This window comes from Magnolia sinica, chromosome 2, assembly GCF_029962835.1.
Source record: "Magnolia sinica isolate HGM2019 chromosome 2, MsV1, whole genome shotgun sequence".
Lineage (NCBI taxonomy): Eukaryota > Viridiplantae > Streptophyta > Magnoliopsida > Magnoliales > Magnoliaceae > Magnolia > Magnolia sinica.
Window position 1 is genome coordinate 20,000,001 of NC_080574.1, and position 27,182 is coordinate 20,027,182.

A 27,182-nucleotide genomic window follows, 5' to 3' on the forward strand; every position below is an offset into this window, starting at 1 on the left:
TTTGAAAGCAGTAAACCTAACTAGGAAAACAGGGGAAAACTACTCAGTTATACCGCAAGGTTCCTCCTCCGGCCAATATCTTGATAAATTTCTTAGTAGGTTTCTTAACAAGATCATCCAAAAGCCCTTTCTGCAATAGGCTTGGATGTCCTGGATCCTGGAGCATGAATTTCTAGAGAAATTTGTGGACCTTAGCATAAAGTTTCCTTTTAATCTCCTAAGGTGTCCAAAGTACATTTGATTCACTTGAGATAGAGAAAGTTTTAGAGTTGGCACAACATGGTGAATCAAAGGCTACAAGTAGATAAAATTCAGAGAAATTCTCAATAGGTGATGTAGTCTTAATATATTCCAAAGTTTCAGGCTTCGGTTCAACTTTCAGCTCCTCCCTTAATGGTAAACATTCAAGATCTGTGGAATGAGGAGCTTTAAAATAAGGGTTCTCTCGGTCAGTAACAACAACCGATGTATTGTTTTGCAAGACATCCATTATTTCTTTTATCATGGGATCATTTGAATCTGCAAAATATGCTAAGCGATCTTGCATAAAGTTGAGATAGTCAGTTGAGAGAGGCTCATTTTCCACATTGAGGTCTGTGATGATATGCTCCATGATTCCTTCGTCTTCTCTTAGAATAGAGGAAAACATGATCTCTTGTTCTTCACCTTGGTGAGAGTCAATTGTCACTGGATACATCTCGCCCTGCCCTACATAGACAGATTGTGGATTAGTAGACGCATTGATGTGAAGACTCTGTTCATTGTTACTACTTAGTAGAGGCATTATATCGTCAGGTGTTGACGGCTCAAAAGGTGGCCTTAACTGAGTGGTTTCAAATTCCAGAGTCGTCTCGGGCAACTTGTCTATATCTGAAATCATATTATAATCTAAATCAGGGGAGTGATCTACACACGCCTCAAAAGAGTCATGCGGTTCACTTGGAAGAGACTCTTCCTCCACATGTAAATCAAACGTGTCAGATGGGTGGAGTAGATCATTATGGTCGATAATATCCTGTATCTCGTGATCACTTTCCTGAACTATAATTGAAATCGATTCCAGTGAATCATCTGGCTATAAACTTATGATTCTCATCCCAATACTTATCATCTTTCAATTCAATACAGTTCACAAGTGGGACGAGATCACTTTCCTCACACTGTTTTCCTAGGTTGAGTTGAGGCTCGAATAAACTAGTCTCTTCCTCATTGAAGTCAAGCGTGTCATATGATTGGAGCGTGTCAGTATCATTATATTTGAAAGACACCATGTCTCTTGATCATTCCTTTGGACAGTCATCGAGATCGACTCTTAAGGAAATTGAGCCGTATGCTCGTTAACACAATCCAACCCTTCATTTTCAATTTCAGTACTCTCCACAAGCGAGTTAGGATCACTTTCCTCGCATTGTGTTTCTAGATTGGGTTGAGATTGTGATAACCTAGCCTCTTCAACCTTATCGAGGCGCAATTCAATCGCTTCTAATGATTTCATCATGTTGCGACGAGTTGGTTGAACCGTTCTTGATAGTCTGTGAAATTCAAACGTGAATCCTCTTGGATCGTTTCTGGTTGGATTTCAAAGGTAGGGGATCCAAGAGAATAGTCACTATAATCAATTGTTGGTTCATCTCTCCAATGTTGATGTTTCCACTAATCATAGTTGTACGGGTCATAGGTGGGAGAGTCTGATGGTTATTGGTACATATTATCATCCATGATATAATCTCTCTCATTGTTTTCTTCTTGTCTGATGGGTGATAATGGTTCTTACTCCCATAATTATAATAACCCCAACAATCACGTACTGTTTTCTTAATCTATGAGGTGTAATTATTCTCCTGCATATGATTGCGTAAGGACTTCTTAACCGTTAGAGCATTATATTCTGGTTAGTTCTCGATGATGGTTTCAGAAAAATTTTGAGACATAGTTTATTTCCTAACATAATCATCTGACAGCCCTTCATAATTTCTCGCATTCTCTAAAACTAGCTCAGCATATTGACATTCTCATTCTTGCATATTCATGGTGAACCTTAATCCTGAACCTAATCCTAAAATAGAATAAAAGAAAAATCCTACAGCAATATAAAGAGTAAGTAGAGGAGAAGTTAGAAGGAGTTTATTGGTTTAGAGAGTTTTATGTTAGGATCCTACAAAACAGAAAACAATGTTAGTTTCTAAAAATAAATAAGAAAAAATCCTAATCTAAAAACAAAACAAAAAGTTAGTCTTAAAAACAAATTAGTTTCTCAAGAAAAATTAGGAAAGTTTCCAAATCTAGAAATAGAAAAAAAAATAATTAGTTTCTAAAAATAAATTAAGAAAGTTTCTAAATCTAGAAATAGAAAGAAAAGTTAGTTTTTAAAAACAAATTAGGAAAGTTTCTAAATCTGGAAATAGAAAGAAGTTACCAACTTAGAAGTTTCTTATTTTGGGATCCTGCAGAAGAAAAAATAAATTAATTTCTAAAAAAGAACTAAGAAAGCAACCTAGTTTCTAAAAAAAGAAAGAGGAAAGTTTCTAAAAATAGAAAGTAAGTTAGTTTCTGAAAACATAAAAAGAAAAGGAAATTAGTTTCTAAAAATGGATTAGGAAAGTTTCTAAAAAATAAAAAATTAGTTTCTAAAACAAATTAGGAAAGTTTATATCATAGAATTAGAAAGTAAATTCGTTTTTAAAAACAAAAAAGTTTCTAAACCTAGAAATAGAAAAAGCTAAGTTAGTTTTTAAAATAATTCTGAAAAAACTCCAACCTAAAAATAGAAAGTAGAAAAATCCTAATCTTAACCTAATTTCAAAACTAATCAAATCTAAAAAACGCAATCGTCAATCCCCTGCAACAGCGCCAGAAACTTGTTCACAACCCCTAATGTAGGGTCGGGATGTAGTAATAATCTTAGTAAGACCGAGGTCGAATCCATAGAGACTAATCTTGTACGTTTCTTAAATTAACTAGATGTAGAATTAGAAGAAGATGTGAAACTAATTTTGAAGTGATTGAGAGAGTAATTGTGAATTAAGTAATTAAAACTAAGAATTTAAAGGTGAGAAGTAGGGTGCCAAGGATCCACTTGTAGTGATTAGGGAGCCCTCTTACTTGATTCAAGTGACACAATTAGAATTGGAGTCCTATCCTACCCAATTGGAAAATATATTAATAAGACCAAATCTGAACTTCCATTGACCTAATTCTCAATGAAGGAGAACTATGATAATTGGTAGGGATTCCATTACCAAACCATGCCCAGAAGACAATGACAAACAACAGGATTTACCAATTCCATAATCTCAAAGCAGGAGAATTGTGAAGATTAGGAAGGATTCCATCACCTTACCATGCCCAAGAGACAATGGTGAACAACAGGACTTACTAATTTCATAATTTCAAATCAGGAAAAGAAGACACTCCAAGCTATTGCAGATCTACTGTAATTTGAATCACAATAAATTATTAAAAACTGAAAGTATTTCTTAAATATTAAATTTGAATCCATGGAGTTTAACATAAACATAAATCAAAGCAACAGAAACATCCCATCATGGTACAAGCTTCACCTCTTAGCCCTAGCTAAGAGGTTTAGCCAACCATAGACATGATTGGACCAAAGTCTCTTAAGAAAAACATGAAAACAACTAAGGGAGAAGAAGAAAAACTCTTGGCGACGGCTTCTCTACCCTTTTGCTTCACTCCTTAAACCCTAGAAGATGCCTAAGAACATCCTAGGGAGTCCTATTTATAGTTGTGGAACTTCAACTTTTACACCTAGTTGGAAAATTCTAGAAATCATCTCAAATTTATGCAGTTTGCTAAAATAGACTTTACTCTGTGCAGTTTCTTAAAATATACTTCACTTGGCGCAATTTCACAAAATGACCCAGAGTTTCAGAATTTGCTTTTTTAGGACAATTTCAGGATTCCTTTTCTTCACTTTAAATATTTGATTCTCTTCATTCCTCACTTGATTTTCTTGGATCTTTGGCATGTGAATTCTTCAATCTTGATCTCCTAAAATCCATCTCTTGCCTTGGTGATTCTTGAGCATCAAATTCATGCTTTTAGCACCCTTTTCAATCTAAGCTCTTAAATTCACCTTGCAACACAAACATGAGTAAAATAGAACATTAAGCATTATCATGTCATAAAACCAAGATATAAATAGGGGATAATATACAATATTTGACCCGCAACAATGTCACATACAACAAAGCTGACTCTCTTCAGCATGGGCTTTCTTAACGGTTGCATAAAATCCTTTTGCTGTTAAGTGAGATACTACAAATGCTACTTTTCAGTGCAACCTTACCCAGTGCGCTTGTGCCAAGGCTGGTCTGCTGGACCCACAACTCGTGAAGCTTGATATGGAGATGTGGATTAGTGCTGACCTGAAGCTTAGCTTTTGCTCCTTATGCCAGGAAGAAAAACTTGCAGCTCTGTTATACTTAATTAGGGAGCAGATAAGTTCTGATCAGCGAGCTTTGATAGCTGTTTCTACAAAGCATCATGTGGAATTCCTTGGTATAGGGTATAGAGCCTTCTGTTTGTCATGGTGATATGGATCTAGAAGCTCTCAAAGTTCACCTATCGCAATTTAGAGCTAGGAAGACAATGCTGCTAGTTTTAATGGATGTTGCTGCATGGGGTATTGATATTCTGTTATTGAAAAAAAAAAAAAACCCAAAAAACCTATATCGGCTCTGTCATGGACCATTACAAGGCTGTTACTGCCTTTATGGGCTGTTATGGGGGCTGTAACGGCCTTTGCAGGTCATTTTTTCCGTAACAGCTGTTACGACCTTTACAACCCCATAACGTGTAACGGTTGCCACCATTAGCTTTACGCAACGGCCATTACGGCTCCGTAACTAATGGCCATTACAGCACACCATGCTATTTATGGGTGCACAGAGCCGATTTCCTTGCAGAAGACCATCGCAAATGCATTTCGCTTGTATTTGAAGAAGAAGCCTCTACCTTCAAGGTAATTGATTAGAAGAGTGAAGGTTTTCCCCACGAAGGATTGCACCCAATTTTTAAAATGTGCTGGGATCCAGTGAGTGAACAGTGCTGACCTTCTCTGAGTGCTTGAAAGCTTTCAGGTGAGGTGTCAGTGTTTTCAGATTTCTCATATTATTATGGTGTTTGTATTTGGGCACATAATCTCTGATCTTGAGTGTCTTGAATGCATTTGTTCACGATACAATGATACATTGATTTTTCTCATCCCGTTTGCTCGGGCTTCATAAGACTGGTAACATATATTGAAGAGACTTAACAAGGTATTCAATAATTCAGTAATGGTGGCTGTAATGGCCACTGTCGATACTGTTATGATACAGGTCATAACGGCAACCAAAAAAAAAAAAAAAGGAAAAAAGAAAACTGTAAAGGCCCTGTAACAGGCCGTTGCAGGCCATTTTTCTGTAACAGGCTATGATGGCCCTGTAATATGTAATGGTACACACTGGTACTGATACGTGACCATTTTTGGATACCTACTCTAGCTTCTAAATTCGTAGTTATTTGTCTAATGTTTATTGTGCGGTGGAAAATATGTGCTAGACTAAAGTAGACCATCTTGGAGGCTGAAGGTGAAGTTGCTAAAGCAATGCATTTGCCAGTAGCATCGTTGACTTTGATTACTTTTTGTGTTTGGAGTTGTTTTTCATGATTTCATCTACTTATATTGCCATTTACTAAATCTGTTTTAGTATTTTAGTGATTTAAGTCTTGTGGTTTTGTTCTTCTTATATACTAAATCTGTTTTAATACTTTAGTGATTTAAGTCTTGTGGTTTTGTTCTTCTTATATGAAATTGTTGATGTCCGAAAGGCATCATAACTTATTTTTCTATCTTTTTTCCAGTACCATATACTCTTCTCTAACTGTATATATGCAGTGATGCTTCTCTTCTTTGGGGAGTAACTAGTGATTATGGTATTTGAGGTGGAATAAATGATCTGGGATGTCCTTTTCTAATTCATGGTCTCCGTCCAAGCAAGTCTTTCATGGTAGATTACCTTTGGAAAAGAAACTGTAAATTTATGTCGAATGCCATGTTGGAAAAAGTGTGCTTTTTAAATGTACCTTCTGAGTTCTGATACTCCATCATGCACATTTTATATGTAGAGACATAAGATGGTACTGTGAACCATGGATTCTTTAAGAAGTGGGTGTTGTAATTCTTTTTGCAGGTTTGTTTCACAGGCTTTTTGATGCGGACATCCGAGCACCATACGAGAAGTGAAGCGGCTGTAGGTCTGGGTGCAGGAACTGGGAAACATCTGTTTCAAAATGTAAAGTAGTATAAATTAGTTAGGAAGCGGGAGTGGGAGAGAGAGGTCTGAAGCACAATTCGAAGAGGGAGCGGCACCCAGTTAGAAGGATCCTGCAACTAAGGAACTTTCTTCTGCTATACAGAGTTGCGTACGTTCACATTCTTTCAAGTCATGGAAACAAATGCCTATGAGAAAGCATAAAATGGCAGTCAAAATTTTTCTCAAATCCGTGTGCATTTTTCAGGGGATTGTTGGATGTGGGGGAATATGTGACATTTGAAAGTGGGCAAGAAACACTGCTCAGTGCCTAATGCCTATGTGCCAGCAGAGCTGAGAGATCCCAAACAAGTGCAGAAGATGCGGCCGCAAAAGGCTAATAGTCTCTTATATGAAGAGGTTATCTGCGAAGGTGAAAAGGCATGGGAAAAATGGGAAAAGTGGAAACAAAGTCTTCAGAGCTGTAGATTCAGATGCTTCATAAGCAGGTTGGAGCCCTTGGGACGCCTCTGCCAATGCAGGGGAAAGAAAAAGAAAGGGTTCCAAAGCCTCAATTGATCTAGCTTTCGCTCTTTTTTCATGTGGCCCCGTCATTTCAGGCCATCTTTCTTTCTTCTTAATGTGCTGTGGCATTTTGTTTTATTAATTAATACTCTGCTTATGCAAATATTGTTTTCTTTATTCATTTTCTTTACCAGTCTAAGCATGTCTAGGGTTCCTTTAGGTGTTCCGCTTTTGTTCCGGACAGGGTGTGCTCTCCCTTTCTCTGTCAAGCTGTTCTGATCTCAAGTGAGATTTTGCAGTGGTAGAGAACAGTAAAACAATAGCCCATGGCGTGTTTTCCTCACTGCTGTCGTAGACACCAAGCTGGAGCAGTGCTGTGCAAACAACAGTACTACTAAAATTCGGGAGCGCATGTCTTGCAGTTTCACATCTGTAATTATTATTGCATGCAGGAGGATTCTAAACAGGACTTGGTTTCCAGTTTTCAAGTCTTCCGTGCTTCTTTAAAGGCTCTGGAAATGATTGGGGGCCCGTAGGTTGCCTGCATTGAATGATAGGAGCCCGTGCTTTGTGTGGATCCCAAACAGGTCGAGCTGATTGGACAGGAAAACAGGACGGTCTCCGACAAAATGGTCTAGTGCTGAATGAGACAATTCAAAAACCAACACAAAGGTACCGGCAAAGTATCACAAAATATGCCTCACTGCCTGAAACTTTGTCATTGATGGTTTCTCCATATGTTGGTGAACATTATTTATTGCATGGGAGAGATTTAGCCGACAATACTGCGGTTGAATGATGGATCTGAAAATAACCTAGTTGAACTGGGAAATTTGTTTTTGACAGCCATGGGAGTGGCAAATGGGTGTGACCCTTGCAAATGGGTATTTGTGAGTAAATCCTACGCATATCTGGCTTGTTTTAAGAAAATACCTCTAAAAAATGGGTGACTTTAATGCCCAAGAAATAATGAAGAGGACCAAGGTCCTTAATAGCAAATTCTTTCCCAAGTTGCAAGGTAAACCACTCCAAGAAGGTTGAATGGTCCTAGTGATCATAATATCAGCTACATAGAGAAGAAGAATTATAGTGCCATATTGTATTTACATGAATAGAAAAGAGTTTGCCATACCTTAATAAAATCTCTAGGACAATAGGTACTCACTAAATCTGTCAAAACCATACTCCGGAAGCCTGTTTGAGGCCATACGGAGCTCTGTGCAATTGACAGACATCATTAGAAAATTGTCAACTAACAAATCCTGAAGGTTGTTCCATAAAAACTGGTTCTTTAAGGTACTCATGTAGGAAATCATTTTTCACAGTCTTTAATGGTCCAACTAGAGATAGCAATAACAATCAAATGGTCTTGATTTAGTTGGCTTTATAATAGGATTAAAGATCTCAGAAAAGTCTACTCCATCACTGGATTGTAACCCTTGGTGACCAAATGAGCCTCGAGTCTCTTAAATGTTCTGTCATATTTAAATTTGGTAGTGTACACCCAGCGACACCCTACATCATTCATCTTAGATTGTCGAGGAATGAGAATCAAGTAAAGTTATTATGAAGAGCTTGAATTTATTCTTTCACGGCTTCAAGCCATCTTGAGTGTGCAAGAGCAGATTTGATAAATTTGGGCTTAGCAGGTATAAAAGATGAATTGACAACCAAAGATGTGAGGCTTTAGGGTACTTGACTTTGAGTTGAGTGTTATATGGATAGACATGTCCCAAAAAAGCATAGGGCAGAGATCGGAGATTGAATTTATTTTATTATTGTCGGCAACCGAAGGAGAGGGAAACACTGAGATCCAGATACCATTAAGGCTGAATAATCTGGCAATTTGTTGAACATCAACCGATATGGAGACTTCATTCCTAGTTTGACTGATGGTACTCTGTTAATCAAATAAACAACTGTCCTAAAAGCTTCGATCTGATACTTCTTTGGGACCTTGCTATGAACATCATAGTTAGACTCAATAATATTATGATGTTTTCATTCAGCTACTTGTGTAGCCGGACATGAGAGTTAGTGAACAATACTTTTAAGCCAAATAATTCTCAAAATCTTTGCTTATGAATTCGCCATTGCCATTGGCATCACTTTGAAAGATTTTGATTTTCTTTTTAAATCTTCTTTCCATCATGGCTTGAAGCTTCATAAATAGGAGAAAGAACACAAATTTCTTTTTCATAGGGTATATCCATGTAAACTGGGAAAAATTATCAACAAACACAACCTAATAAATGAAAACCTTGGTTAGACACAACAAGACCATATCAGAATGAATTTTTTATTTTATTTTTTTTAACATGCACATACAACCCACACACTCACGCCTTAGTGGGATTTCACCACCTATGGATACTTGAACCCTTGACTGGGTGTTGAAACTCCTAAGAGTCTACCACCGGAGCAGGAGTAAGGATCCTTGTCTTATTTTAAACAAAGGCTTTGAAGATGTCTTACTTATCTCTAAAAACAAAAGCTTGCATCCTTGTCCAGGTTGACAACAACTACATACGGAATGTGATTATTCCAATCATCTACTTTGATAATTTACAGAAGACAAAATATTAACTACTTTCTTTTGTAGGTGATCAAGCCATTGGTGCCAAATTTCTTTTAAGGTTATCTTATTTTGAGTAGAAAATAAAGCTATTGTTCAATCTTTCGTAGCATAAATTTCTCCTTTCATACTCCCATTGGCCAAAGTCCTCCTGGTGCTCCTTAATAACAAAGCCTTTTGGTGAGAATTTGTAAGTGCAGGGAAAGTCATTTGTAAACAGGCTAGCAGATTGTAACTTTTTCTTCAATTCAGGGACAAGCAAAACATTAGGGATTGAAGCAGTATGAGATTCAAAATTTATTTTAGCATCACCCACATGAGAAACTGCTGAGTACCATCTGATATCATAACTAAATTTGATCTAGAATAAGGTCCAATATCATATAACTTACTAGGGTCACCTGTCATGTGTGCGGAAGATCCATATCGGCATACCAGTTCTCATCCTGGGGATATGTTTGAGTCACAGCTCCAAAAACTTGAGGTATACTTTTGGGTTGGTAGGTGTTTATCAAATCGGTGCCAGCAACCTATGGCTATGTGCCCACCCTTTTGACACATCTGGCATTTGTTTTTTCATCGTCAAGCTTGAAGGTTTGAATCCTTGATGCTTGTTGCCTCTATTTTGTCCATTGTTTCTCCATTTATTGTTGTTGAAATTGTGTTGCTGACCAACAAAGGCAAGATGTTGATTTGAATTTACCTTAATTCTGATGTCCCTGATTTCTGATTCCATGACTTTTGAAGTAAGGGAATTAGTTCAAAATAGGAGGGAACTGGATGTTTGAGCATTATGTAATGAAGTTCTCGTGCTGAGGACCCAGGCCTTGCAAAGGTAAAAAAACCTTGTCTGGTGGTCTATAGGGTTCGATTGTGAGAAATACTTTTAAAGTCGCTGATGTAATTGGACAGAAAAGAGTCAATTTTAAAGATATGTTGGAGCTGTTGTGTGAGTAAACTCACAGGCTTGTGATATTCCAGCATCGGCATTCTCAAGGCATCTTTAAACTTTAGCAGAGGTTTCTAGTCCAACCACCAGTTGTAGGGCCTTTTTTTTTTTTGAAAGAGTGCCTGTTGTCCATGCTTTCACTTTTCGGTATGATCTTCTCCAAGCGATATAGTTTGGATTTAGGATTTCACTCTCACCGTTGGAAGAGAATCTCTTTGTGCAGCATTGGGGTATTCTCCATCAATGACTCCCCACATATTCTCCCCTTCTAACATGGAGATTAGCTAGGTTTTCCATAGCAAAAAGTTCGTTGAATTGAGTTTCAGTGAAACATAGTCACATTCACAGTCGCAGTTGGGTAGGGATATGACAGAGATTATGGAGCCATGGCAGAACGTGCAAGAGGACTTCTACCAACGAAACAAGCTTTCTCTCTCATGATCAATGGAGTTGACAACTGCTGTCAGAGGTTGATCTCTCTTGGGTGCCAACAGGGTCGATTGAATCTCTCATTTTTTTAAAAAAAAAACATGTTCTGATACCATAAAGAAAATCAAGAGATTTAAGAGTTCTCCAGCTTAATACAACATGAGCCTTGAGAGCTATGCTGTATTTATATACTACCTAAAGTAGTTACATTTGGTTAGGAAACTGCCTAAAGCACACCTACACTTGCACCACTTACATGTAGTTAGGAAACTACCGAAACTACACTTAATGCCACTTGCATCCAGTTAGGAAACTAACTAAAGCATACTTACACCAGTTCCACCACTACAATTTCACATGCAGTTAGGGGCTGTTGTTATAACCGATTTGATAAGACTCTTTTAGTTCTAGCTATTGGTGAACCCTATCATCTGATTAAAATTGGATTGTGATAGATGGATCCAATCCAATTCCCAGTAGGTCCCTACTCATGCCTCGGTGGTAGACTCACAAGAGCTTCAACACGAGGTCATGGGTTTGAGTACCTATTGTGGTGAAATCCCACTGTGGTGTGAGTGTGTGGGTGTGTGTGGGGTGTGAGTGCATGTGTTAAAAAAATAAAAATAAATAAAAAAATCCAATCCCCAGTGGGGCCTGCTTACCACTATCTGATCTTGATTGGATGGTGATAAGATTCATCAATAGCAAATGCTTGGTGTCCAACAGTGGATTGTTTCCAGTATTTGTTGCTGAACCAGTGTCGTCTCTTATTTCACCATATTTCCCGCTTGTTACAACACATTTCGAATGGTGGATATTGCAGGCAAGCACGGTTAATATCTATCCAACTGGGGGAAAAGAGAGTATGCAGCCCTAACTGTGAGTTGCATAATCAATAAAAATACTACACTCGAGCAAAATGTAAGCAGAAAAACTCAAGAGCTAATTGCAGCAAAGTCTGCATTTTTTATGCCCTTCTACAGAAAGTCAAGGAAAGCACTCAAATCAGTTTAGGATTTTTTGGGTAACATCAAATCTGTAATTCAAATAGTATATTATAAAATCAATATTTACAGTAATTTCATTTTGAAGGTTCAAATTATTGGATTATATAGTGCGGTATTGGGAATGTATCATGATAAATTCAATGGGTGGTCTGATGAAAACATTTGTATCAGGATGCGAGATACGGCGATGCATTGGAAAGTACTGTTCCTGTCAGTTTGTACCATCATATGGAATGAAACAAAGACACATTCCCCCCAAACTTAGTGGAATTCAATATCATCCCAAGGTTGATATATCATGATTCATGATAAATTCACATGGCGATATACTATGTTCAAACAATATTTTGTACCTTGATTCCTCTACAGATTAGATGGTTAGCATCATCAAACCAAGAGGTTCTTTGGAACCATAAGCAATCCATGGCGAGGCCTATTGAATAGATCCTTCGAGACGATGATTAAACCTATTTTATTTCTCCCCTCGATCTTAGCTGTCTATTTTTCATACTATTGATTGGATGGTTAGCATCATCTGATCAGTGATCAGAGTGATTGTTCAGCAAAGACCCTATCCTAATGGTATGAACAGATGGACACTACTCGATTGGTGATTGGCCATAGGGATATTGCTAATGTCCCAACGAAGGTCCACACCTATGCGTATAGTGATAAAAATTAATAAAAACAGTAAGTGAAATGAAATGGGATTAACAAGGTGCTGAAAGCATGACACTGAACCCTCAATGCCATATGCATGCACCTCAATGCCATATGTTATCTTGGAGTGATTGATTACAAAAACATAAAAAACAAAAGCTATTTTGCAATATTAAGAGGGGGATATGCTGCAGTATAACAAGACACCCAGGAAAATCAACTAATGTGGTACTATAGATTACAAGTGCTTGGGTCTTCAGCCCACATGGATCTAAGCAGCTTGAGCAACAACCTCGCCTGGGTCTTGGCCCTGCCACTGCACTGGCTTTGAAGAAGTAGAAGGAGCTGTCGTATAACTCCTGCATTAATCGCTTCTTCTCGAATCTGCAACGAGTTGTAACAGATGGCTAGAAGTGAGCTAACCGCGCTTTCACTACCTTCGTGGTCCGATACTCTAAAAACCAATTTCACCAGGACATGAACAGATCCTGGGTTACTGATCATAGCCCTTTTGCCACTCTCTAGCTCCAAGAGAAGTTCAAGTGTGGCCAAAGCTCCTGACACGCAGCGTGGATTGGGATCTGAAAGGTAAGTTACGAGGCCATCAATTCCACCTTCTCTAATGACATTGTCACAATTCATTTTCAGAGAGCATAATCCTGAAATAGCTTTAGTTGCTGCATCGGAAGCACATTGATCAGAATTTTGGTGTAGGAGAGAGACTAGACCATGCAAAATCGCTCCAGTTTGTCCGAGTATTAAACAAAGGTCTTTGGTTTCATTAGTAGATGAAATCAACTCCACCAGATAACATAGACTCGTCTTTATCTTCATGCTTCCCTGTTCTAATAAAATGCAAAAAGAGGATAAACAAGAGGTTTCTTTGAGCATATTCAGACAACCCAATTTCCTACAAGGTGCTAAGTTCAACAGACAATTGAGAGCTTCTTCTGCGAATTCTGAATCTTGTAAAGAGAGGTTGGATTCTACACGATGGTTTCCGAACAGCAATTGTAGTAGGATGGGAAAGAAACCCAACTGGATCAAACAAACTCGTCTCGACTCGGATTCTTCTGACAAAGTTCGAATCTTTCTGAGTGTTTGGATCCTCGTCAAAATGGTGGTCTGTTGTGATTGAAGCTTGCTTTTCAGGGCGGCCAAGGAAAGGTCAGGATCAATGGTTTTGATGTGTTCGAGATCGAATTGCGAGTCCATGAGAAGCCACTGATCGATCAAATGCCTGAGAGTGTGGTTGGGGACCATGGATAAGTCATGTAGCCTCTGCATTGTAACAGGACATGTAACATTTCCATCTGCCAGCCATTTCTCAATGCTGGGCCTATCATAGGTTTGGCCAGTGCAAAGAGTAACAGGATCAGTGAATAAATCTAGACTAATGGGGCATCTAAATAGAGGAGGAATGCTCATTTGATTCTCCTATATCAAAGCTATCCAAAGATCCAAAAAAATAAAAATAAATAAAAATATAAAATATAAAAAGGAAAGAAAGAAAGAAGAAAAAGAAAAAGAGAGAAGAAAAAGGAATTGCTGGACTGGATTCAAAATCCAAGATGTTGATATACAATCAAAAGCAGTATTGAATTGAAAACTACAAAAAAAACACAAGACCTGCTTATGCTTATATAAGATACTTGGAAAAACTCGAAATGAAAGATGGGGAGTTCAACCAATGATGATTGGAATCTCCTACAAAATATCTATCCAAAGATCCAAGATAGAGAAAGGAGGGGAAAAAGAGAAGAGTCCTGAATTCAATGTCTAAAATGAAGGTAGACAATAAACAGAAATACAGAGCTGAAAGAACTCCCAAAGACACCAAAAAAAGCTGATATTTATATAAAAACTAGGAAAAAAAAAAAACTCAAAATGCAAGAAGTGGCTCTTGAATGAATCCCCCTCCTGACACTGAAAATCAACAAGATATGGAAAAGTGGAAAAGGGTTCTCAAATCATAGATGTACTGATCCTGGAAACCAACAAGAAATGGAAAACCACAAGTGGGTTTTCACTGTAAAACTGTTCCACTAGCTAACTAGCAGAGAAAGGCAAACTCCACCAACGACAATTCGAGAGAGGGAGAGAGAGAGAGAGGGGCTATTTGAGAAGCATTTTGGATAACTAGAATGGTAGAAGGTTGCAATTCATGACAATGTATACTGACAAACAGAAAGAGTGATGGAAAAGGTAGATGTTAACAAGAAAAGGAAAGAAAATAATAAAAGTGCAATCTTAGTTGGAGGAATCAGAAGAAAACACCAACATACAAACGCTAGAGATAGCAATGCCTGTCCTTACCTTTGCGAAATATACGAGATTAGATTATTTCCATGTATTACAAATACTACTCTCTCTCTCTCTCTCTCTCTCTCTCTTCAGTCAAACTGACCATCATCTAGATAGATGAGTAGAAAATTACCAAAAGACTACCGCTTCTTGGACTTTGATGCATCGCATATGGATATTTAACAAACGCAATTGCCATCTACATCCATCCTTTTTTATAAACCGCCCTTTTTATTTCTACTTTTTAATGCAATAGTACACCTTTGTACATCCGTATTCCCAAAAGTAGAAATAAAAGGTATGCTCGTAAAGCTAAAAATGAGGCCGGTTCACTCATTTGCTGGGCCCCACTAAGATAAATGGACGTTTAGGAAAAAACCAACAACCCATTTCCAAAGTACGTATGTGGCCCACTTAATAAGCGGACCAGGGCATGTTCATCTTCCATCAGCAATGAAGGGTGCACCCAAGTGTACAAGGTAGTTCATGTACACGCCACCCATGAGCCAGCGTGGTACATTGGTATGAGATCCAGTCCGTTCATCAAAGAATTATCACTATTTGGATGCAATCACCAAAGAATCAGGTACGTCTGATAATTGGATTGGCCATAGTTTATGAAACAAATGTGCGGATAATAAATAATGGCAACTGATTATAAATTGTGGCTCATCTGATGAATGGAATAGATTTGTTTATGGAGAGAACATTTAAGAGACGGCCCACCTGATGGACGGCTTGGATTTAGTACTATGCAGCCACTACGGCAGATGTGACGGCGTGTACATGGGCTATCTTATAAAGGCATGTGTACTAAGCAAATCTTTCCTACCAAAAAAACCTACTTGATTTTGATTATTCGCCAAAAAAGACCAGAGCATCAGGTACTATTTTATTATGACTAACAAGATTGGCACACGTGCTGATCAATCGGATCCATCAATTAATGGGCCACCCATGATTCTTAGAAATCTGGTCTTTGTAAGTATTCAATTGATGGAGGTTTTCCTCTAGCCGTTGATCTAAAAACTTTTCGACCATCCAAAAAGGATGATGGTCAGATAATTATATATAAAAAAAACACATCATTTCATTGAGATTTTTCGGCTGCAGCTGATCCAAGTGGTGGCCCACTAATGACATGGTCCGGATTTATCGGCACATGTATCAATGATTGCTAAAGAAACCACAGGCATTTACACCTTTGCAAAAGTAGTACTGTTTTTGCACATTTGTTTAAGATATAAACGATCCACTGCTCTTAAGAACAAGGTAAGTTATTGATGCCCCACTTTCATCAGGACCGTTGGACAGTCTCTTTGATCGACCAGACCGTCCATTATGTCCACACACTCTCTATGCATAGATTACATCGATTGGATGATCTGATCCATCTAAATTTTACGATTCATTTTCACAGCCATCCATTTTCCAACCCATGATGGGGTAGCTAGGATTATGTTATAAAAGAGATCCATGATAGGTTCTAACAAATAGATGTTCTCGAATTGTTGATTGTACCCGTTTCTCCAAAGATGATCTCGGCCATCCTTTTTATAGGCTGTTGATGGAATGCTTAAAATCTTCCTAATAATTCCATTTTTGTATGGTGGTATACGGATTGCGTACTCGACCTAACGGACAGTCAAGATCGACTGATCAGACCTTAGAACTGTTCAAACGCAGATAGGGGTACTTTGGCTTGTAGTGCATCGAGAGCATTATATCATTTTTACCATTTATAGCCGCAACAGCTGACCTTAGCTGTCTTTTTAGGGCAACAAAAAAAAAAAAAAGAACGAAAAAAGGGTCGCGGATTGCGACTTGCACTGGACTGACTCGGTCCAGGTGGAAGCTCTGTAGGGCCCAAGATGATGTATGTGAGTTATCCATGCCGTCCATCCATTTTGAAATATCATTTTAGCGTATGGTCTAAAAATGAGGTAGATACAAGTTTCAAGTGGACCACACAGTTGGGATTGAACGGACAAAAACTTCTTGGGAGCCCAAAAAGTTTTGATCGAGTTGATATTTATGGTTTCCTTCGTACAAGGAAGGTTTCAACGGTGGACGTTGCGGCTTACTTTGGTATGGTCCACTTGAGCTTTAAATGTGCCTGTCGTACACTAAAATGATATGGAAAAATGGATGGACAGTGTAGATAAAACCAACACATCACGGTGGGCTCCACAGATCTCCTGCCTGGACCGAGTCCGTACAGGCAGGAGCTGGACGCAATCCACGACCAGAGAAAAAAGGAGGTGGGAACAGGTATCAGCACCCATCTCTCTGGTAGATTACACCCTTTTCTCTACTTTTGGTTGTACAATTTATCATTTTATACTATTTTATCACAAAAAAATATATATAGAAAGAGAGAAAACGGTTGTATCTATGATCTATCAAACGGGTGGGTAAAATCATCAATTTTCTTGAAAATATGGCGCACCTTTTTCACGGAAGTGGATTGCGTGGGTAAATTCCGTGGGATCCATCGTGATTTATGTATTTTATTCATTCACAGAAAATGAAGTATATTAAAATCATAAGTGCAAGACACCGCAGGAAATAGTGTGAATTGAGTGTCTGCCGTTGAAAATTTTTTGGAGGCTACAGAAGTTTTGGATGAAGCTGATATATATATTTTTTCCCTTCATCAAGGTCTTTGTGATCTTATGGATAGGTTGGATGACAAATAAAGATCAGTGTGGGCCCTTGAAAGGTTTCAACCGTCGAAAACATTATTCCCGCTGTTTCATGTGGTATGGTCCACTTGAGCTTTGGATATGTTTCAATTTTATTTTTTCAACGCTTAAAATGATCTGAAAAAACAGATGGACGGAGTGGATAAACCGCATACATTCACGGTGGGCCCAACTGAGTTTGTTCAGTACGATAAAAGCGTACCGAGTATCTCAGTACGCAATCCGATTACCCTTTCCACAGCATCAGCTTTCAAGTCGTGCAAGTAGGTCCCGTAGTTTGGTAATCTAGACCATGGGTATTTGGGTCCAGTGGATCCTACACCATGGATGAAAAGTGCCCTGAAAATCTCGTAGATTGGAATTATGCATTTTGGGATATTGTCTAATTTCTCTTATTAACCGTCCATATTTAGGCCAGAAATCCAGATGTTAGTACTGTCCTTCCAGGATGAACTCTGTTGGTGAGACTCAACAGACGGACGGACCAGATTAATGAAACTGTGGGCGGTGGCCGCATTTCTCAGAATTGAAAAGCCATATGTAGCGTGCACAGATGCGGGCGAGGCCACGTATCGTATCTGGTCTGTTTGAACGTTGACGGAGAACGGAAGCAGATGGGCTGGTGTACGTGTGTTGACGTCACCAAGTTATTTGGATAGTATGTGTTATATCCAAACCGTCCGTCCATTTGGCGAGCCCGTCTTAAAGGCTTGAGCAGAAAATTAAAAGAGATCCAAAGATCACACTACAAAATGCAGTGGGGGATTGAACGTCTACCATTGAAACCCTTTTGGGGTCGCAAAAAGTTTTGGATCAATATGATATTCTCTCATCCAGGTCTTTATGACCTTGCGAACAGATTCGATGGAAAATAAAGTTATGGTGGCCGTAAAAATGTTTTAACGGTGAGATCCAGTCCCACTATTTCTGGTGTGGTCCACTTGAGTATCACTAATTTTCTACATCACATGCTCGAAAATGATTTCGTCGAATGATGAACCGTGTGGATATAATAAATACATCATTTTGGGGGCATGTAACTCTGATCTCCTTTGAACCGTTCGTACATCTCGGAGCTCGAGGAGCATCAGCGGTAGTCTTGCCACGACACGTACCCACACCAGCCGGATTGGTGGGGTTTGGTACACCAGCCAATCCGCTTCGATAGAGATTGCCCCGAAATCTCAAAGTTGGTAGACCCCAGTGAAATGTGGGCCATTGTCAGATTTCTTTTATCAACCGTCGATCTTATAGGCATATAACCAATGGTGGAATACAACAGATTACTGGTCTCGAATGATTGTCGTTGGGCTCAACTTGTCAAAATTGAGAACGACGACCATATAATTCCTGTATAATTAGTGCCTGATTCTCAGGAAAGTTTTGGTACGTTTCGATAAATGGAGAAACAAAATGAAAACTTTGATACTCTCGCAGAGTGTTATGAGTAATTCAAATTAAACTGTCCAAATTATGGGTCCCAGTTTAGATGTCTCATAAACAAAAAATTAAGCTTATTTTACTATCTTACAATCGGATTGGTAGATATTTATTGGACGACTGAAAATGAAAATAATCAAATAGTCCTACGTTAACAAACATGTGTCCACAAATCAAAAGTTAGAATTGTTCAGACAATCCGATTCTGGGACTGTGATCTGGAGACAGTGGGTTTCGCAATTTGTTCTGTTTAATTCTAGTTAATTTGCTCCGCATGTAAAAATTTCTAAGTGCCCGCATATCTAGCGTTATGCTGAGTATCCAATATCTCCCTTTAAAAAGTGGCATTGAATTAAAAAAAGGGTATTAAATGAAAGAGAGTAATGGCAGTCATCAGACTCATGTGAGGATGACAATTAAGGGCGCCCCCCTGTTGGGATTCCTCAAGCTCTTGGGCCCCACCGTGATGCATGTGTTATATCTACGCCGTCCATCAGTTTTTTCAGCTAATATCAAGGCAAAAATGAGTCAGATCCATAGCTCAAGTAAGCCAAATCGCAGGAAACAGTGGGGAATGAATGCATACCATTAAAAACTTCTCGAAGGTCACGTAAGTTTTGGATCAATCTGATATTTGTGAGTGAACTTATGAATTTTGGGTGGAAAATAAACATCAAGGTGGGCCCTGTCAAGATTTCAACGATGGGTGTCATTGTACCACTGTTTCCAATGGCGTAGATCACTTTAACTTTGAATATGCCTCATTTTTGTGCTCATGCCCTAAGATGAGCTGGCGAAACGGATGGACGGCGTGGATATAATACATACGTTAGGGTGGGCCTACGGAGCTTAGTGCTGCAGAATCCGTGAACGCTTTAGGCAGTCTCCTCCGACAACTTAATATCTAGCCTTTGTATGCTACCATTAAAAAAAATGGTGAGCCCTGGCAGAGTTGTACGACAATCCAGACGGTCCAAATCACTGACCCAACTATTAATGGAGCATATTAGAAAACTTTTACTTAGAAGATTTTATAACCATTTGATTTTAGTTTCAACTATTTATATATTAGCCCTTAAATGAATGGCTTGAGTTGCTTGATAATAGTGTTTTAGATATATGTTATATCTAAAATAGGACCCACAATGTTGATGGCCTTGATAGCTGTTCATCAGTCCCACATATGAGAGAGATGGCTTACCGATCTTTTTTCTGAACGGTCCACAACTAACATAAGAATTTAAGGAATAGAAAAGATATCACGAGTGACTTATTGTCTTTTGAACGGTGCACGACTAACATAAGAACTTAATGAATAGAAAAGGCATCACGGGCTGGCTTGGAAGTCTTTCATAATCCGTACATTTCACGGTGAGTTAGCTCGCTATACCGCGCTTTTTCATTACCCCGCGTCATAGCTAAAAGAATGTCTAGGATTTGAATTACTTACAAGTAGGTGTTAACCACTACATGGCCGGAAGTGTGTGTTACAGGTGGGGCCAGTAGTGTTAGTCAAAGATATTTTTTAGGTGAAATGGTAATTGTACTTTTTTAATTATAGACTTCTATTTTTAAGACGCTCACATAATATTTTTTCATTGGATCATATTAATAAAAGAGGTGATTGGCATTTTATATTTATATATATGCGACTGTTCCTATGCTACACAATCCAAATCTAAATGACCACAATCTAAATTCAACGTACAGATAGGGCTGAATGATGAATGCGCTTTAATTCTAGTCCAAGAGAATGTTTATCCGCCATGATGAGTAGCACAGATATTCTCACATACGTGCCAAAGTCATCGCTCTGTCATGAATGGCCTTACTCTTCGTGGGCGCAAATGGGGTACTATTCCCAGCAGGAACTAGATAGAGACATACAGTCCTGTCAATGGTTATTTGGGGCGCCCCACTGTTATATATTTATTTTATCCCATTTGTTCTGAAATATTATTTTAAGGCATGAGTTTAAAAAATACGCTCAAGTGGACCGTACCACAGGAAACAGTGGATATTGATATTTATATTTTCCCTTCATCCCCGGTCTATGTGACCATGTGAACCTATTAATGGAAAGTAAACATCACGTTAATTTATTTTCTTCTTTTTTGGGGGGGTTAGCTTGTTAGTACACACCCATGTCAGTAAACATCATGTTGGGCCTTAGGAAGGTTACTACTACCTCCTGTCGTATGGTCCACTTAAGCCTTTGATCTGACTCCAGTAATTTAGGATCATTCTCTAAACTGATATTTCAAAACAGATGAATCGGATTGGATAAAACACATATATCAAGATAGGGCCTACGTAGCCCCTGCTAGGACCGTCCGTCTCTAGCTAGGTCATGGTGAGGGTAGTACCCAATACGCTCCCGCACAGTTTTGGCGCATTAGGGTATTCACTAGATCACAAGAGTATGGAAGCAATCCTCTAAGGAATGGATCAGATAATGGGGCCCACAGCTTGCTGATCAGGTCCGTCGTTTCAATGAAGAGGAGAAAAACTTCGACGTACCGACTCTGATGAAATTATTCATGTGCACGTGCTATGCATGCGACTCATTTAAGCCGTTTTAGTCGTGGAAACCTTGGTAAATGATGCATGGCTCATCTCAACGCCAACATATCCTCTGCTTCTTGTGCTATGGCCCACCCGCAGTTTTTGAGTTTTGGTCCTTTTGGATAAGCCTCTTCCACCGTCATCTCACCCAACTGATGAACCGAGTGAATGTCTCTGAGGGGATTGTGTATTGAGTACTCTGTGGGGCCTGACGTGATGTATGTGTCTTATCTATGCCGTCCATCCATTTTACTAGTTCGTTTTAGTGCATGATCCTAGAATTCAAATATATCCAAAGTTAAATTGGACCACACCACAGGAAACAGTGGGAATTGAACATCTACCGTTGAAAACTTCTTGGGGGGCCACAAAAGTTTTAGATCAAGATGATATTTGTATTTTTACTTAATTCATATCTGTGTGACCTTATGAACAGGTTGGATGACAAATAAACATCATTTTGGGCCCTAAGAAGGTTTCAACTTTGGACGTCATTATCCCAACTCTTTCCTGTGGTGTGGTCCACTTGAACTTTGGATGTGCTTAAATTTTGGTCTCATTTACTAAAATGATCTTAAAAAACGAATGCACGGCGTGGATAAGAAACATACATCCACAGTGGGTCCCACAGAGCTTTGTTTCCACCCGCTCAAACTCAGTCTCTGCCCACCCTCCCTCTTTGGCACATGCGTCTCTATTTTTTCTTCTACTCTTACACGCCACAGAAGAAATAAATAAATAAATATATATATATATATATATATATATATATATATATATATATATATATATATAAAAGAATAACCGAACGGTGCAAACAGTCAACGGTCCAAATCCATTTAAAAAGCCCATTAATAAGTAGGCAGCATCGTTCAATCCATCTGAATTTGGAGTTGGGTCCCATGATTCGGAGGGTTTTATTGAGTTACACGTGTGATACATGTACTGACCGAATGGGAACGTGTTAAGTGCATTGGATCGTACCATTCACTAATTAATGGACCTTTACTTTCATATCCTACGTGCCAACTTGTTATCCAAGGAGGACGACTGGCCCACTTATCAGTTGATCCACACCGTCAAATCAAGAGGTCCTGCTCAAGACATGGCCTACGTAGACGTAGTGTATTCTCTATCTCCAGAATCTGGCAAATGGTATCAACCCTCAAAACCTTGATCGGTGAACATTGGGGGAAGATCCAGATCGTCCAAATAAGTGTAATGTCTCTTTTTATGAGTAAATCATGAAAATTGCACCAACTTGAAGCTTATAACTAATCAATATAGTGACCCAATTTCGAACGGCCAAGAAAAGTTAGAGGGACAATCCAGAAAAAAAAAATACTTTAGAAATTTCCACATGCTGCAAAATCTGGCCATTGATCTAGCCATATGATGGGCTGACAGTTGATCGGTCCAGATTGGCTGATAGATTCGCCAATCTGATAGGTGAAAAATGAAGAAAATGTATTAAATGGTAGTTGACGCACATTGGATTCAAACTTACAATCATCTGCGTGTGCACAAATCCAAAAGAATACCGCAGTTATACTCGGTTTTTTTAATTTGTAAAGTGGGCCCATGGTTCAACGATCCAAACTGTTGATATTTTGGGCCCCACTTCGTACGGCAGACATAAAAGAGGACAAACGATGCGATGGATAGAGAGGGTCCCAGAATATCAACTGCTCGGATTAAAACTTAGCCAAGCGTTTTAGGCCGTCCGTTTGTTTCGTAAAATGCAGTGCACCTGATCAGTGAACCAACCTAGATTCTGTTCTGCGGCATCTAAAAGGTGGGACCCAAGTGGTAGACCTCTCGCCACGTCAGCACATGCTGTATCGGGGATGGGCTGCCTCATACGGGCCTGTCGTATTTCCCAAAAAGAAAACTACAAACCACCGAAAAGTACCGGAATCCTCTAAAACTCCTGTCCCAGGCAGTGGCGGATTACTCGAGCTGTGTAATGTATTTCAGAAATCTGGTCCGTCCATCAGTTGCAACATACCAATTTTACCGTGCATAACAAAATTAGCTGGATGTAAAACTCATATTACAACACCATAACAACAATCTAAATTCATGACAAAACCGCAAATTCATAGGGTGGGGCCCAGCTCACCTGAATTTGGAATAAGGATTATTTCTTATATCCTCTGCATCCTGGTGGGGCTCACCTGATGAACGTGTTAGATAGCATATAAAATAACAAGTGGGCATTGGAAGGTTTTCACGTGCGTAGCATCACCATCCTCAAATTAACAGCCTGTGATGTGGCCCGCATGAATTTTGGATTGTTCTAATTTCCAGGTTGGAGTCGTAAAACGAAATTTATTCAACTGATGGACGGAGTGGATGTGAGACAAATCATGGTGGGGCCAAAGAGATAGGGTGTTGCACGTTCTTCTGGATTTCAGTCCAGAAGAGAACGGCGAATAATTCATCGTGAGAGTGATGGAAAGAGACTTCAGTCAAAGGAGAGAGAGAAGAAAATAAGACAAAACAAAAAGGAAATATCTATCATCAATGGAAGCAAGTTTGAAGACTTTGAATCCTATCTTGTCTGCCATTTTTGAATTCCATCTTTATTAACCCCATACTCATGTACAAAAAATATCAACTACGTGCCACCACATATGACAGCGTGGCAAACAAGTGCCACATCCGATCCATTCATCATGTGGGTCCAATGGTCTAGATGTTCTCACCCAAGAATAAATTTGGTCCACTCGCATTATGTACCACGGAGTTAGAAATAGGTGGACCGGTTAGAAAATTTGGGTCGAGTTTTCCTCCGCTGTGGCCCAGCTGATTAATGGATTGAACATATTTTTGGAGTAGGGGATCTGAACGGTTGTACCACTCTGATGGATGGATTGGATCTTTTACCTATATGACAAGCTGGCACATGATGGGCTTGTACATGAACTGACTTATACATGCGTTTGGGTGTTGGAAAAGCTCTTTGAATTCAATTTGTATGAATCTTAATAATGGAAAAATAGCTTTTGGGTCCAATATTCCAAGCATTTGGTATTGAGAGGATATTTAATTTTTCTATTCATCGGTCAAGCATATGCATTATGGATACTGAAATATTGATTGGACGACAGCTTAGGTTGCTGACCAGTCAAAGATATACACCCAAGCCTTGGTGTATTTTTCAGGTTAATATTTTAGAGTTTTTAGTTTTTACCCTAAAATTCTTTAGTGAGTTTTAATTTATCAAAACCCTACACCGGAAACCTTAAATAGAAAATTGCAACATGCTTTTTAGCGAGTAGAATAACTAAAATGGCTGATGTGGTGTGTTTATGACATCCAACCTGTCCAATAGGTTCATCCCAGCAAGATGATGTGTGAATTAAGGTCGACGTAATCATCAGATGGGCTGCATGTGATGAAATGAACCTGTTGGATGGGTTGGATGTCATACATACATCACATGGGCCTCTCAATGACTAATTTTACAGCTCTTTTAATAAAGGCATTTCTCCACAAAATTCTTAAGAAATTTGGATTTTATGAAATAATGCATCTCTCAATTGAATTATTCCCTAGGTGATTTTTGAGGGTTGGGAGAGATTTATCAAATTGACTCAATTAGTTTTTGTTTTGTTTTGTTTTGTTTTTTAAAGCAATAAATTTAGAGAATTTTATGGTGTCGTGTGACATCCAACCAGTCTAACATGTACACCTGAATTTGGTGGTGACTAGGGTTGAAAGTCGGGGTGGGTTCAACCCAATCAATCTGTGACCAACCCGACAATGGGTTGGGCTCAAGTAGAATGTATCATGTTTGATCTCAAGCTTAGGCTATACAAACACTAACTCGATAAAACTTGAGTTGGGCTCAGGTTGGCCAACCCAACCCGAACCCAATTGATATATAAGTTACTTATAAATTATAATTGAGTGTGAATTGTCTGTTTTGAAGGCACGAGAAATTTCAGTGTCATTGGGTTTCATTGGCTCACATCATTTCTGATGACTCAAGCTGACAAAATACTCTGAATTTCTCTCCAAAATAGATTGTGTGCTACACAATATGACTTTTAAAGTAGTTGTTTTCTATATTAGCTTGTTTGTTTATAAAAAAGTGAAGTTCTTTATGATAAATAATTACATATATAATTAATCAAATCATAAGTACAAAAAATAAAATGTGTATTGAAAATATAATAAATTAATGTAATAATGAAATTATATTAGTATGTATCAACCCGACCAACCCGATCAACCCTATTGAGCCGGTTGGGTTGGGTTGGGTTGGGGTTGAGTATAAGAACCTTGGGCTAGGGTTGAGCACCAACCCGACCTAACCTGCCCGACTTTCAGCCCTAGTGGTGACCTAGACAAAAAATTGGGCCTAGCTATCAAATCATGGTATACTTTTGAGCTGCATAATTTTTATTTTTATTTATTATTATTATTATTTTTAGTGTAGTGTAGCCCACCCAATGATTGGATTCACTAAGATTGGCCGTTCATCAAACTAGCATGGTGGGGTGCATCTCTTGGATGTCACACATGCCAATTGGGCTTCTCAACTTCAACACTTTCCAAAGAAAAAAGAAAAGAAAATGAGAAGCATTTTTGTGATTTCACACCTCCAAAAGCAACACTCATTTTCATCCATGGATTCATTATTTGGTAACATTCAAATTAGTTAGGAATTTTGCCAGAAACCTCCTTTAATAAATTATTAATCACCAAAGACATGTAATCTAGCATTGATATATAGGTAAAACTAGAATTCCTAGGAAGATCTATCTCATCTTGCATCCATGATACTTGTGCATCAATACCGTATACGTGAAAGTTGTGGAACTAGATGTATATTGTTCTTACAGTGGGTCATAATCAGATCCAAAAACTCGTTGATCTGATTACGCTATCCATCTGAATGTGTCTTTCAAAAGGACAGTAATTAGGGGAGTGGTTAACGGTCACCCTTTGAATGGAGAAAACGATGGCAGCTACTATACAGTTGGTGTGTTCCTCTCATGGGCTTATCACGTTGAAGTAGCGTGCGCGTCTATACATATCTTGTAAAGAGACATTTCACTCTCTCACTAGGTCTGTGTTTATGTGCACAAGTATGTATGTACAGTGAAGTCTAGTTTCACTCAATTTTTTGGCATTACATTCTCTGCTGACTCTTATTTTGTGAGTGCGTGGATGATATATATTTTGTTATTTAATTTATTTGTGGGTTCTTTACCACACGATAACTGGTATCACAACATTGATTTGATTTTTTAGTTTATTTATTTTTAATTAATAATTTGTTGGTTATTAAAGGCATGCAATGACTATAAAGATTTTGAATGAAAATTTTGATATGGAGATATTTAATGGGAAGAATAATCTTAACCCATGACAAGTACATAATCTACTCATTCAACAAGGTTTGCATTAGGTATTGAAGGAAATATTGAAAAATACAATATTAAAATAATGACTAATGAAAATTTTTTAGACTTAGGGATATTGTTAACATAATCACTTGTATCTTGCGGATGAGTGCTTTATAATGGTATAAACAAGAATTTTATAGAAAATCTTTGGAAAAAGTTAAAAGGTTTGATGAAATCCCTAACTAATGGTTTTTTTTTTTTTTAATTATTAAATTATTAAAATTTATTTTTATTTTACACACGCACATCATAGTGGGATTTCACCACATATGGGTATCGAACCGAAGACCTCATGTTGAAACTCCTCGAGTCTACCACTGAGGTAAGGACCCAAACCCATAAATAT

The 27,182-nt window shown here is 38.4% G+C and overlaps 1 protein-coding gene and 1 long non-coding RNA gene across 2 annotated transcripts in view; one reads left to right on the plus strand and one right to left on the minus strand.

Annotated features, from left to right (window-relative positions):
- Positions 1–6,963, plus strand: part of LOC131236550 (uncharacterized) — a 10,816-nt gene extending 3,853 nt beyond the window's left edge. The window contains exon 2 of the long non-coding RNA XR_009166786.1: positions 6,198–6,963. This is a non-coding gene — a long non-coding RNA (uncharacterized LOC131236550). The remainder of the gene's footprint in view (positions 1–6,197) is intronic.
- Positions 6,964–12,433: 5,470 nt separating this feature from the next.
- On the minus strand, positions 12,434–14,726 carry LOC131236551 (U-box domain-containing protein 26-like). Its single transcript, XM_058233807.1, has one exon. The coding sequence runs from the start codon at positions 13,828–13,830 to the stop codon at positions 12,634–12,636; it is 1,197 nt and encodes a 398-aa protein (XP_058089790.1). The 5' UTR covers positions 13,831–14,726; the 3' UTR covers positions 12,434–12,633.
- Between the last annotated feature and the right edge of the window lie 12,456 nt (positions 14,727–27,182).

Bases quoted from the DNA above. Each gene is read 5' to 3' on its own strand.
- LOC131236551 (XM_058233807.1), bottom strand. From the start codon at position 13,830: ATGAGCATTCCTCCTCTATTTAGATGCCCCATTAGTCTAGATTTATTC.